This window comes from Octopus bimaculoides, chromosome 1, assembly GCF_001194135.2.
Source record: "Octopus bimaculoides isolate UCB-OBI-ISO-001 chromosome 1, ASM119413v2, whole genome shotgun sequence".
Taxonomy (NCBI): domain Eukaryota; kingdom Metazoa; phylum Mollusca; class Cephalopoda; order Octopoda; family Octopodidae; genus Octopus; species Octopus bimaculoides.
The window spans coordinates 20,812,452-20,826,718 of record NC_068981.1 but is presented as its reverse complement, the minus strand read 5'-3'; the positions used below and the strand labels follow the sequence as shown (position 1 = coordinate 20,826,718).

Sequence of the window (14,267 nt, the reverse complement as noted above, 5' to 3'; positions counted from 1 at the left end):
TCTATTCAATTTGAGTTTCTCCATCTATATTTAGAATATCCCTACAAACAAATAATCCCAATTTTGAGTATAAATTTCATCAACTTCACTAAATGCTTCATTTCTTAGAAAATAAAAGTGTGAAACATATGGCCAACTGTAATGAATCATTTTAATTTAATGACATATACAATATTATTCTTGAAGTCCAATCCAGTCTTGAGTCATTTAACTGAGTGACTTCTGGTTCATATCTGTCTGTCATAAGTATGTATGTATGTGCATGTATAGTGTGTGTGTGTGTGTGTGTGTGTGTGTGTGTGTGTGTGATTGAGGGGCAGAAATGAGAGAGAAGTGGATGAATCATTAAAATATTGGCTGATACAAGAAAATACATTTTTCAGACTAGAAACAAAAAAAGTATTTAAGTGGTATGTTCCTCTTTTCAGAGGGAAAGAGGCTTTTATACTTAGATAATGACTGTAAACTGGAATTTATTTGTCTGACAAATTATTTACAACATGAATACTTTGGAATAAGAGTTAAGTTCAAGAAAATAACTCTTCTAAAATAAATAGAGAACTGACTTCATCAAATATCAATCACTGATTTTTTTTTTTTACTTATACAGGCACAAGGCCTCAAATTTTGGGGAGGATTTAGTCAATTATATCAACACCAGAACTTGACTGATATATTTTGATCTACCCTGGAAGGATGAGAGGCAAAGTTGACCCCAGCATAATTTGAATATTATCAATTATTGCCAAGCATAACAAATCATTCAACACAAGCAATTTGCTTAAATGGTCCCACATGAATCTCATCCAAGCTACAGCGAACCCACACAATGTAAAAACTGTCTGATGGTTCTAGTGTTATGGAGTTGGCTGAAACTCTAAAAATTGTAGATTTTTCAGGACTTTTGGTGTATTGCAACAACACTTCATATTCAACTGTTTCATAGTTGAAAAACTGTAAGTTCCAAGGAATTTCCCAATAAATAATTATCTGCTTGGAGCCATCAACCATAGTTTTGCAACTATCATGTGTAACTTTATCAGGTATGACAAAGTTTGTAGCTATTTTATCCAAGGCCCGATTGTTTTCAGTTTTTGTGGCCAAAATAGCTTCTTGTGTCAAGGAGATTATAGTTTCAATATCAACTTGTGTGTCTTGGTAAATATGGTAAAGCCATGATGGATCATCACAACAAATATGTCTTGGAACTTCCATTTGAGAAATAATTCTTTGTTGTACATCATGAGGAAGATATTCAATATTTCCCATAGTTAAATGACCAAATGATTTCTTTTGTTCCATATTACGCCATGCTCTGTACAGAATGTTCATTCCAGGCAAAGAAACCAGTGTTTTATATGGAGTATAATGATCAGGATTTACAGCATATGGGAACAGCTCTATTAAAATACTACCAGCAGGTAAGTACATAGCAAGTGTTAATAATGATCCATGCATTCCAATTATTCCTATAGAATTAGACACAACTTCAATCATCTGTTCAATTGTATACTGTTCTTGACTTAAATGAATCACTTTAATACGGACCTCACGTGACAAAGCTAAGCTTAATTCAATTTCATTCAAGATCAGCCTTGTTGATTTCCTTGATATGAGAACTAAATAATCTGAATTATCAGTATTGATGCTTAGACCTAATTCTCTCCGTGTATACTCCAATAAGCTGTTAATTTCAACACTGCTCACCTTTCTTTCAGGAAGAGGACCTTGTGGCTTATAAAAGCCATAATCATACCATGCAGTAGATTTTACTAAACCAACATAGGCTTGATGAAAACAAGTTAATCCTGGGGCTTCACGAAGCATAGACTTAAAAATCGGTTGATACACTGAGAGAATATCATAGAGTTTTAAGAAAGGACCTTCTCCCCACTCATCATCAAATATTAATCTATAATGAAAGCGGTCTGAAGTATTGGCAGCAAGATTAAAATGTCTGAGAGTCTGAAAGAGAGGTAGAATATCATCATGAATGACATGCATAAGATTGTCAGGCTTAAATCTTCTTATAATCAAACTGGAAGTTGTCACCCATTTTATATGGAACAATCTAGAAGCACTTACAGGCATGTCAATATAATTAAAATGGTTGTAAGTATGGTTTGTAACTGAAGATAATTCAACTAAAGTTGGAGAGTATCGATTAACAGGAATATTTTCAAGTATACTTTTATCACTGTGAAAAAACAAGTAACTGTCTCTTTCAGCAAAATAACACAGGTTGACAAAATGGCAAGTCCGTTGAGCAGCATGGTCTGTAGGATTACAGGTTACCGATGAGCCATCAGAAAATAGTTTCTGATTCAAATACTCTGGTGTTAGAAATCTAGGGTCATCAGAAGTTGGCACAGGAGCTTTTGGAGGTGTTTCATGTTCAATTTCATTTTCTACTTCTGAATTTTCATGGTTTGTTTCAGAAAGGTAACATGAAGACATGACATCATCATGGTAAATCTTCAGTTCTATGTATTTTCTGATCAGCATTGCAATCAATGCAAGAGCAACAGCATGTGAAATATAATGGAGAGACGGCATTTTCACAGAAACTACTTTATATCACTTCAGATAGCTAAGTGATGTTTAAATAAACTGTTCCTTTGAGCAACAATAGAATATTTTCTTCTTCCTGAAAATAGAAAAAAATAAAATCAAGAAATTGGATACATGGCTCAAGTATATATTTTTTTCTTAGATGTACAACTGAACATTTTTCTACATGAAAAGAAATCATCATCATCGTTTAACGTCTGCTTTCCATGCTGGCATGGGTTGGACGGTTTGATTGGGGACTGGTGAACCAGATGGCTGCACCAGGCTCCAAGCTGATCTGGCAGAGTTTCTACAGCTGGATGCTTTTCCTAACACCAAAATGAAGTTTTAAAAAATGGCTAAAACTGATGCACATAAATTAATTTCTCATTTTCATGGAAAAAGTAGATATGTTATCAAGGCAATTCACATATGACTTTATGACACAACTTCATGCCCTTCAAATCAGTTCAAATGATGCAACAATGTTAATTATATGCTGACCATCCCCAATCCAACCAAGACAGCTAACTGAGAGAAATTATCCTTTAACATGTTTTACCCTCTACATCCCTCACACAACTAAAGTCCGAAACTAAACATCCAGTCCCAGTTCTACTGAACTATTAAGCTATGCACCACTACCTCCACTACTATGTTACCTTGTGAATTCTATACTTTGCTCAAATCTTCATCTCCATAACTGCAGCCCTCTCTCTTTCTCTCATTCATCTCTACAACTGCATCTCCTCTCTCTTCCCTCTACTAACTCCAAGCTGGAAGGGATATGGACACTTAATAGATAATAAAAAGTCACTAAATATTTAGATTGTGGTATCAGTTGTTTAGGAAGTGACAACTGATAAGCATAGTTCATGACTAAAGTTTGCTCAAGCCCATACAACACTTGTTTAATAACCTATGAACACCTAGACACACACTACAAAACTACAACACAGCAACAGAAAAAAAATTATATTTCTCACCTGATCCAAACAAATATAAACTACATCTACACCAAGATCAGTGCAACATTTATTGCCACGTTGGACCCATCTAACTCCAGCAAATGCTATGTAACAAAATTGTAAGTACACTATTTTTATTAGTTAAACATAGTAGGGCAGTGCTCATGCCCTTTGTAGATCGTCTCAGACTGATGATACTAGTGTAGCTGATGCCCATATCAAACATCTGAAGGTTAATGTTTGCAAGTAAAAAATGGGAAGGGAAGATGTTCCACCATCTTGATGTTCATGAAAGAGATTGGATGAAGTTTTTAGTGTGGGATTTGAGAGGCATGACACAGTAAGCATGATCAGAAGAGGAGAGACTGGTAAGTTGAGTAGGTTTGGGTATAACTAGCTAGTCCAGAAGAGCAGAGAAAATGGTTGCAATAAATATGGTAGTGGTCAGAAATAGAGTAGATCTGAGCTAGAGGTTATAATATTTTGGTAGCTGGCTTTCTACCAATCAGTCAATTGGTTCTCTTTTGGTTGTGTTTTACAATGTTTGTAAGTGTAGTAGTACTCCAATGTACTTTGAAAAGAGCTAGGAAACTGATCAAGACTGAAGTATTTCCTGGCTTTGAAGAAGTTTTGTCTCTGTGATGAAATTTTAGTAATGTGGGGTTGCCATGAAAGACTGTCAGAGATTGTGAAGCCTATATTTATATTTATAGTGACTTTCAGAGTTTCAGTTATATATAGTTCATGAGTAGAGAAGGCAAGATTCAAGATTGTTGCTTTATACGTCAGTGATTGTACGTTTGTGCTGTTGGAAGAAATTAGGTGGTCTTGGCGTTACTGAAGGATATTCTCAAAGTTACATTGATGTAGTGAATGTTTAGCCTGGTGTTTAAGTTATATGTGAATACTGTCTGAAGATTAAGGAAGAACACCGGGTATTTAATAATTTGTAAAGCGGCGTGTATTGCAATAAAGTCATTCATATATGGAAGGATATGAAAGACATATCTGAACCCTGGGATACACCTGAATTAAGAGCTCCATTCAGAGACAGACACACTGATACACACTAATGGGGCAATATAACAGGAAGCATCCAATCTAAAATCTTATTCTGTAAACTATATGAAAAGGACGAAAGACAAGAAAGATATATATAAACTTTCTACTTTAAATTAACAACGGAAAACGTCGAGGGAGTCGCCTTATTACTGACACCTACAGTATTAGTATTCAATGTTATGACCTTTATTGACATCCGTAGATAGTCAGCCGGAAGTTACTCGATTTTTCTGGTCATGTTTACACGTGACTGTTATCAAATAGACTTAAGATTTTATTGTCGAATACCTGAATATTTATGTGTTTATTATAGTTTTAAAATGCATAAGAAAGTGCTCAATAGATGATATATTTACTAGGAATTACAGGGGAGTTTTTTCCAAGTTTCGAGCCAGATACAACGTTGAAATGATATGTATTTATATAAATATATGTTTGAAAGAATAAAGGAGAGAAATACATTTGCATCAGATCATTTGACGATCTCGCAGTATAACATACTGATTTTTTCAATCTTTAGTTATACTCTCTCTCTGGGCACCTTCTATCTGTAATTTATTTGCTCTCACTTTTTTTCTGATATTTGCCAGCCAATACTTAGCATTCGGTGTGTCAAGGACGAAGTAAACCTGTTACTTTTCCAGCTATTTTTCATTTGCTGTAAATTACACTTAAGAGTCTAGTGATGGTCGAGTATTCGCAACAACAAAGTGTGGATAATGCTGTCATTAAATGATGTTTTACCTGACATTTCTCGAAGAAATATTGTCATTTAGCTCCACCCAATTCTGATTGAGCAAACTTAGGATGAAGATAGCTAAGGGCTACTCACTTTTTCGTGCTTTTTAAAAAATTTTCTCTAACTCTGCATTATTCTGTTTTACCACCCACTCTTTTTTTTATGGGAAACATGTATAAGGGCGCTGCTATGATAGTTAATGTAAACATTAACCGATATGATTAAATCGAAGATGGGTGTGTGTGTAAGGGAGAAAGAGGAGTGCTAGTGTCGTTATTTTTCAGGCCACGGCGTTGCCGTTGTTTTAGTGAGAAATCTATTGAAATTAGGACTGTTTTGAATATATAATTGCTTCCCATAACGATAGGGAAAATACTGTGATATTTAACCATTTATTGAAATTTTAAATACTGATACTTATATGGTAAATAGTCTGCTGTTAGCGTTATTTACACAGATTATAAATTGTCTACATTGAAGGACCGACAGAATAAGTACTAGACTTACAAAGAATAAGTCCTGGGATCGATTTGCTCGACTAAAGGCGGTGCTCCAGCATGGCCGCTGTCAAAATGACTGAAACAAGTAAAAGAGTATATATATATATATATATATATATATACACACAACATTAAAAGATATGTCAACAATATCAGTTACTAAAAACCGAGGTAGTTGCCAAAGCACACGATGTGTCTTATATTAACAACATCGATGATAAAAGGGAACAAAATCAATAATAAAGCGCATATCGAGAATCAATAATGACCTAAGATAGAATAAGGCAATTCTTACAGCCAAGAATACTACATGACTAATGCCAAAAATACTATGTATCGAAATTGTGAAGGGAAGGGCTCATAGAATTTACAGCTGCTTTATTATGTGCTGTGTAAAAAAATTTCATTTGAGTGTAATTTAATGAAGCATAGCCATTCTGCTTTAAATCAGTCTCGGAGAATGTTGGTTCACTCGAAAAACCTCAAAAAAATAGATAAAGATCTTAATATCAATATTCTTGAATTACACGGGACATTGAGTCTGTGTGTGTACCCACTTTCCATTCCATTCTGGCAGGGGTAAGATGGGTCATTTCTACTTTCCTATTTGGTGCACATCTTACTCCTAAATTTCGCTATCAGCTTGGTTTCTATGAGTAGATGCTCTTTTTAACACCAACCACATTACCATGAGCGAAATATAAACACACACACACACACACACACACACACACACGTTTTCTTTCAGTCTAACACCATTCACAAGGCTTTGATCGACCCAGAGCTACAGTAGAAGGTAAGGGTATCAGGGCTCAGTTCCCTTCTGTTCATTATTGTTCTCCAAGCCAGCTGAATCGATAGCACAATTAAAAATGAAATTCCAAGCATGAAAGCAAAACCCAGAATCAAGGTGCCTCAATATAACCTGAACAAAGATTAAAGTTTTAGTGAGTAGTAGAAAAGACAGGACTCTGAATCATGAAAGAAGGGGCCATGCTTGGTGTGTAGAAAAGGAGTAAGTAGGAATCCTAAGTGGCATATTCAGTGTAAACTGATGCACAAGAGGTGAAGTAGAATCACAGGCAAGTTAACAAAGAAGTAGACTCTGCATATAGTAGGTGCACAATGTCAATAAGTACTAAAAGCACATGCAAAATAGACTCTCTCATAGTTGATAGCTTCTGTTATCAAGGTGACCTAATTCACAGTGGGGTAAATGCTCTAAAGCATACTTGCCAAAGTTAGAACAGATTGAAAAAAGTTTACAGAACTATTACCTTGGCTGGCCAACAATAGAGGAAAAGCAGATTGTATGAAGCCTGTATATGATGCACAAGGCTACATGGTATCGAGATATGGGCCTTAAACACAGAGGATTTGCAAAGACTAGAAAAAAAAATTAAGTGAACATGCTCTGCTGAATGTACAAAATATGAACGAATGACAGGAAACAAATGAACCAAGAAAAAAAAACAGCATAAAAGCTAAAATATACTACTAACTCACCAGGACAAGAGATCAACAGCTATGTGTGTCCTTCCCAATGAGGAATGTACAACTCAATATAGACTAGTGGTTAGTGATTTCGGAGTAAGAGTTAGACAAATCAAAAGTTATTCAGGAGAAGGAGAATTTATGACGAAAGGATATGAGGGCAGCGAAGACACCTGATTCTATAGGAATTATCTCCGAGGTGCTTAAAATTCCTGGCTAGTTATCCACATAGTAAATCAGAAGTTTAGAAACATATTTACATATATAACAAGACAGAAAGAGGAGATAGAAAATTACACCAAAGAATTCATACAAGACTGAGGCAACAAACCAGATTTGTGGACGGTGCAAAGTCCTAGCAAAAGAAGGGTAACATGGCAGTGAGATAATTCTCAAGATAGAGCCATAAAGAGATAGGCTTGGAAAGATTGGAAGAAAGGGAGCAGCAAAGAGTAATATCAAATGGTAAGAAGAGTCACTAGCAAGAGGAGAAGCTGAAAGTGAAAAGATCACCAGTATTGTAAGATAAGACATATTCTGGAGTGCAGAGCAATGTGTGAAAGAAAAGTGAGATGTGCTGAAGAAAAGTGTGTACACTTGTTTGTATTGACACAGAAAAGAAAGAGGCAAGGAAGTGCTATTTCAAGTTTGTTGAATGAGGAAAATGCATGGGAGAAAGACAGTCTCCCTAAGATGAACCAATAAGGTAGATCAACCATTTAAGTTGACAGCAATGCTAAGATGCTTAAAATTTCTAGTGAAGTAGGTTATAGACTACTCATCTGCATAGCAAATCAGGTAGCACAGGTGTCATATACAAGGAGTGATGTAGAAAACTGCAGAGGTGTCAGACTGTTAAGCCAGAAAATGAAAGATCCAGAATTGTAGTTTAATTGATAACATAACCTAGGTAAGATGCAGTCTGGTTTTGTACAAGGAAGAGGTACTGTTGATGCCATCTTTCTAATGAAACAAATCATCATCATTTAATGTCCATATTCCATGCTAGCATGGGTGGGATGGTTTGACAAGATTTAGCCAAGCCGAAGCCTGCACCAGACTTCTATGACTGTTTTGGCAGGATTTTTACAGCTCAATGCCCTTCCTAACATCAACCGCTCAGCAGAGTGGACTTAGTGCTTTTTATGTAGCACAAACACAGAAACTAGACTAAGAATGAGTTGGAGAATGTTCTAGAAGCTTCTACTTCTCCTAGCAACAAAATACTTCTCCCTCATAGTGAAGGAACATGAATAGTGTTTATACGAATGCAATGCATGATAGACTTTGGTTTTGAATGCAGAAAGAAATGAAGCAGGTATAATATTAGCATGCCCTCTCTTCTATTTACCGTCTTATTCTGCCTGTGCAACTAAGAAAGACAATAGCTGTTCATCCTTTCTGTACTGCCAGTCATTACTCCTCTTCCCCCAAGCCACTTGCTATTGGTATCTATCACTCATTCTTACCATTGTCCACCTCTATTACTAACCATTACTCTCTCTGCTTTTGCCACTCTCCCACAATCACTCTATTTTTACCTCATAATCTTACAACCTTCACTCCAACTCCATCTTGATTCTTTTATCTTCACTCACTCTTTTACTTACTTTTTCAGACAGGTTATTTTAAATGAATAAACACATCATAGAGTAGTAAAAACTCTTGTTTTATGGAATGCAAAGCAACATCACTATTGTTGATGCAACATAAAATGCAGCCAGTACATCTTGTGAAGTGGTGGAGACAGGAAGGACATCTAGCCATAGAAAGCCAAGACAAAATTGAAATGTATGAGTGAGTTTGGTCCTCCAATCCGTCTAGGAGATCATTAACTCCAAATAAAAGCTGATACAGATCAAAACAATCTTGTTCAACCAAAGTCAGCATTGAAAACAGATGTTAAATAATGATGATATACAACACACACACACGTATAACGTATATATATATATTATACATACATATTCAAGGTGGTGCCTCAGCAAGGCCGCAGTCTAATGACTGAAATAAGACACACACACAGACGAATTAGCTGGTTTGGGTAGGTTAATCTAGCAATATTTGCTCAAATACTCTGCACTCTATATTCAACCCAACAGTGGTTAATTCTACCTTTCATCCTTTGTGCTGATAAATAAAGTATAGAAGCAGTACTTCTATGGCCATCATCTAGTCCAGTGCTCCGCAACCGGTATGCCGCGTAACACTGGTGTGCCACGAGACGATGCTCGGTGTGCCGCAGTGTAACCGGAATATAATTTTTCCATATGCTTTTAGTTATAATTTTAGATCAGGCGTGCCGCCGAATTTTGAAATGAATATAAGTGTACAGCAAGTGAAAAAAGGTTGCGGAACACTGATCTAGTTGGATAGATGGGCCTGTATGTCGCACCTTGCCGTTCGGCCATCTGCGTATGATAGAACTGTTCCATCTAGGATTACCTGGTGCTACACAACTGCTATTTGTAGGTAGTATCAAAGTAATGATGGTTTAAAGAAACAATCGGAGTTATCTTTGATTGTTCACAACAATAAAAGTATGAAGCCAAATTATTAGTGGACATTTTAACTGCCATCTTTAACTCTACCAAAACGTAATGTAGCAGACAAAATAAATATTCCTCAAATCGTTTTCATGTTGTTTTAAAGAAGGAAAAGACACATTCGATAATGGAGCTCTCCATTTACGATATCTGAAATAAAACTATGCATGTTCATGACTGGAATTCTTTTAATCAGGGGTCTGCTCATTCAAGGATGACTAAAGGCTAGGCAACACTTCCTAAGGTCTAACATCACCAATTGGCCCACAGATCTCGTTAGCAGAGTTCACTCAATCGCGCTAAGCCTCCGGCCTGAAACAAACATCTTCCTCTTTAACAACTAATCTCGTAGGTCCAGAAAAAGAGTCATATGCGCTGCCGTTCATTGTCTAACGACTGTATTAAAGGACTGCTGGATTTTGGACTACTTTCATTATCTATAATTAATGAGGAGGGCGAACCTTTACGGTCGACTGAATAAAATACATACTGAAACCGAAACACGAAGACGAACGTCAATTACTGTTCTAACACAAATAATAACGCTTCAACAATTAAGTTACCCAGCATTTTAATTTTTTTTTTCTGTAATCATAAAATATGTAATTAACAAGGATAATAGTGCTCCATCCGATATACATATCTTGTCTAGGAAGAATAACCGAAAGAGTATTACAGCACACTGAGTTTCTTTACACATGAATGATCGTTACGATATTGTAATACTGTAAAAAGTATTCACAACTCTGAACATTACTATACGTAGGTGGAAAAATAGTAGAGTTTGACTGAGAAAAATACGACAGATGAGAACGAGTCAAATTACGTTTATAAATAAGTGATATATATATACACACATGCGAGGAGATTAATAAACAAACACATGTAATATCTTAAACATGTGTCACTGTTTTATATATATATATATATATATATATATATATATATATATATATAACACTCCTGCAGCTTGTTTACATGTAAAAAAAAAGAAATATAAACATCACTCAGAAAAGTGTTTAGTTTGGGAAGAGTGATAATATAAAGATGCACTAAAATAACAGGTATAAGACATACTGACCAGAAATTAAAAGGCTTTTGTTCTGAATTCATGTTGAAATAGTGAAACTTACCATCAATTCAGTCTCCCGGTGGCAGCCAAAGGAAGTTTTCTAATGCTACAGCCATTTATATTAATGATGTAAATGGGTACTTGCTGGCTTAGAGAAGTCGAAGACAAAAAAAGACGGGACCTTGACTTTACTGACATCATAAAGCCTGTTCTATCGATTATGTATGATTTCTCGATCTTGCCGTATGTTAACATAACACAATATATACAGGGTGCTCTGACGGAAACCGATCACTCATTCCTCTGTGTGTATATGTATGTGAGAGGGGGGTACGTGCACGTGAACGTGTGTACGTATGTGTAGATGGATTCCTCAATGTTTGCTTGTGTATATACGCACGTCAAAATTTATATTACTTTCTTTAATGACATTGCTTTGCATCAATCGCATGTGAAGTGACAGCAGTTTCGATTTGATAGGCATTTTGTATCGTATATAGCTTACGTACCTGTGTCTACGAAGGAACTCGGAAGCTATGTTAAGAGACCACGAAACACTAACCAGCAAGCTTTTATTATCTTTCAGGGACTCATTATAAGTACTTAAATAAACGTCATTAATTCTGCAGAGGTTGTGGATATACTCTACGTTTGAGTCTTGATAGTAGTATATTTACACTTCCATCTAAAAATTTTTTTTTTGGTATATGTGGTAATTTAGCTGTTATCTATAAATAAATTTACAGAGATAGATACCACCTACCCCTTTATTTTTTCGTGAAAAAAAAAGTCTACATTAAAAGAGTTGCGACGGTTGTATTCAGTGAGGTAACTGTGACTAATTAGCGTATAGTGATTTTTACCATATATCATCATTGACATCATTATTTACCGTTCATATTTTTTAACTTGCATGGGTCAGACAGAATTTCTTGAGGCAGATTTTCTACGGCTGAATGCCCTTCATGTCACCTGCTTTTACCTGTTACCAAGCAAAGTAATATTTTCTCATAGCTGTAGACACTTGCCCACGATGCCATGTAGTGGAACTGAGCCCAAGATCACATAGTTGGGAAGCAAGCTTCTCTACACCTATGCCTATAAAATATGAATAACTTACTCAACACATTCTTTCTTTTTGGGGAAGGTTGAGTCCATGACCTTTACAGGTGTCACAGTGGGATGTTTCGTTGGTATGTTATTTGCTTAGTGTAAACTGGGCTGTGTGTTATGCATACATGAACAATATGAACATAACACAATATATTCATATGATATTTATTGTATATAATTACATAAGTTTCTAATGACTACTGGTAGAGACATAGGCGATTAGAAATGAGCTTCAGTATAACAAATATACATAGTAATCAGGCGTGGTCTCAGGGATTTTTAGAAGGGTGGGCACAAGGTCAGAAAGGAATACAATTCCATGAGAAAAGGGCGTAATAACATTATTTAGAAGGGCACACTTCTTTTTTTGAGGGGTGCCTTGGGTCCTCCCCTGGTAATGATTAGTAAGGCTCAAGAAGCAGGAAAGAGTTGGTTTACATTTATGAAGAGGAATTCCTTTCATTTCTAGCTGGATTCAGCAAAGGAAAATTTGATGTTGTTTCTGGTATACTAAGCGGCTCTCTGATTGCTTGTGGTGAGAGGTGAGGATGTGTGTTCCCTGGTGGCACTCAAACCTCAGGAGTTGTTCTTGACAGGTTTTTGCCTTATACTAAGAAAAGCACAGGAACCTTGAGAACATTGCAGATGATGTTCATGATATGGCATGATATCACTGTGAGCTGATAGGTTGCTAATCAGGACAGACTGTGTGATATGAGCATGATCTATGTATGGTATGAACCTGGCTACTGAGAATTTATGGCTTGATTCTAGGTCTTGGTTTCACTGACCAGTGACTTTAGCATGGTTGATGCTCAGTTTGAATTTCTGAAGGAAAAATGTAGGAAAAGAAGAGCCCTGTTTGTACCATCCAACAGAAAACCTCTTATCTAAGCTGAAAGAGGGATGAAACCTATGGGTGAGCATCTTAGATGGTTTTCATGCTTGACATGGTCAAAAGCCTTTGCTGATGTCAAGAGTAACAACACTGATTTTGTCAAAGTTTGTGTGACATGCCTTGGAGGATAATATTTGTCATGGACTAAATCATTTCAAATGAATTACAAGTGAAGTATATTCACTGTCATAAGCAGCTAACATAAAACTGGTGGAGGTCCAAATAGTTAACCAACTTGAAGTACCTGGGTATTTGTGGAGAAAGGACTTGTATGATTGGCAGTTTTGAAATCAACTTTATTAAGTAATGAGAAAGAGTCAGTAATGACACAGTAATGGTTGGGTTTATGAATGAGAAAGAGATCAAGAGTGCTTGGAGTTCTGGTCAAGGATACAAGTAGTGGAGGATATTAACTAATAAAAGTAGCTGATGGACTATATATTTAAATCAAATAGTTCAACACCCTAGCTAAGAGTACCAGTTTAAAAATAGTTATGGTTCATTAGCTGATTAGTTTAAATTTTTGTCTGTGCAAAGGAGTTCAAACTATCAATTCATTATCATCTAACCAAATAAATATTCTTTCTGATTCTTATATGATTGAAATAAAGACTGTAGCCTACCCTAACATAAATTTAAACTTCTCAAAATTATAAGTTGTAGAAGCATTACTGATAATGTTAAATCTAAATTCAGAAAATCCCTAAGCAATTGAGCTCTTAAAAAGACAATAAATAATTTAAATCCATTACTCTCAACCTTCACCTGTCGTTGTTATTGTATTCCTGTTATTGTCATTCAAAGAAACCACTCAAGCATTCATTGAGATTTATCCTATCTTTTGAATAAAGTGATCTGAACCTTTCCTTGAATAGAATGTCAATAAAAGATTAACCCTGCCACGCAGTATTCCTGCTTTAGTAGTGATAGATTAAATGTCATCTCCACTGGATTCCTGGTAAATCAGCAATGATAAACATAAGTAGAAAAAAAAATGCAGTCAGTTATGTTCATTAGTTTACCTGCAATCATTACTCTTGAGCTTTATATTCAACTGTTTATTTATCTTTTTGCTCAGAAGTCCAGGTGGAGGATAAAGTTAGACACAGAGACACAGGTCTGAGAGGGGTAAAACCTGTCAAAGTGATTTAATTTCCAGAACTTACAGGAACAATCTTGCTCACCTGCTTATGGTTGTTTATTATTAAATTTGATGATCATCATCTTTGTGGGTCTTTTGATGATTATGTACACAAATCCTTGATGAACAGCTTCAGTTGCATACAAAACATCTCTGGTGAATGTGATGTGTGTGTGTGTGTGTG

The 14,267-nt window shown here is 35.8% G+C and overlaps 2 protein-coding genes across 5 annotated transcripts in view; one reads left to right on the top strand and one right to left on the bottom strand.

Moving 5' to 3' along the window:
- Positions 1-456: 456 nt before the first annotated feature.
- On the bottom strand, positions 457-11,428 carry LOC106882276 (protein O-linked-mannose beta-1,4-N-acetylglucosaminyltransferase 2). Of its 4 annotated transcripts, XM_052965611.1 has the most exons (3): positions 10,993-11,428; positions 5,827-5,895; positions 457-2,647 (listed from the first exon to the last, which is right to left on the bottom strand). In XM_052965611.1, the coding sequence occupies exon 3, from the start codon at positions 2,554-2,556 to the stop codon at positions 760-762; it is 1,797 nt and encodes a 598-aa protein (XP_052821571.1). In that variant the 5' UTR covers positions 2,557-2,647; positions 5,827-5,895; positions 10,993-11,428; the 3' UTR covers positions 457-759. The 4 variants fall into 4 exon arrangements, with proteins under 4 accessions (XP_052821571.1, XP_014788390.1, XP_014788384.1 ...); XM_014932904.2 differs by lacking the exon at positions 5,827-5,895 and having other exon boundaries at positions 10,941-11,428; XM_014932898.2 differs by lacking the exon at positions 5,827-5,895 and having other exon boundaries at positions 10,993-11,427.
- LOC106882297 (cytochrome c oxidase subunit 4 isoform 1, mitochondrial) overlaps positions 3,494-14,267 on the top strand; it is a 26,839-nt gene continuing 16,065 nt past the window's right edge. The window contains exon 1 of the mRNA XM_014932932.2: positions 3,494-3,637. The gene's annotated coding sequence lies outside the window, so the exon portion shown is untranslated. The remainder of the gene's footprint in view (positions 3,638-14,267) is intronic.

Bases quoted from the DNA above. Each gene is read 5' to 3' on its own strand.
- LOC106882276 (XM_014932904.2), bottom strand. From the start codon at position 2,556: ATGCCGTCTCTCCATTATATTTCACATGCTGTTGCTCTTGCATTGATT.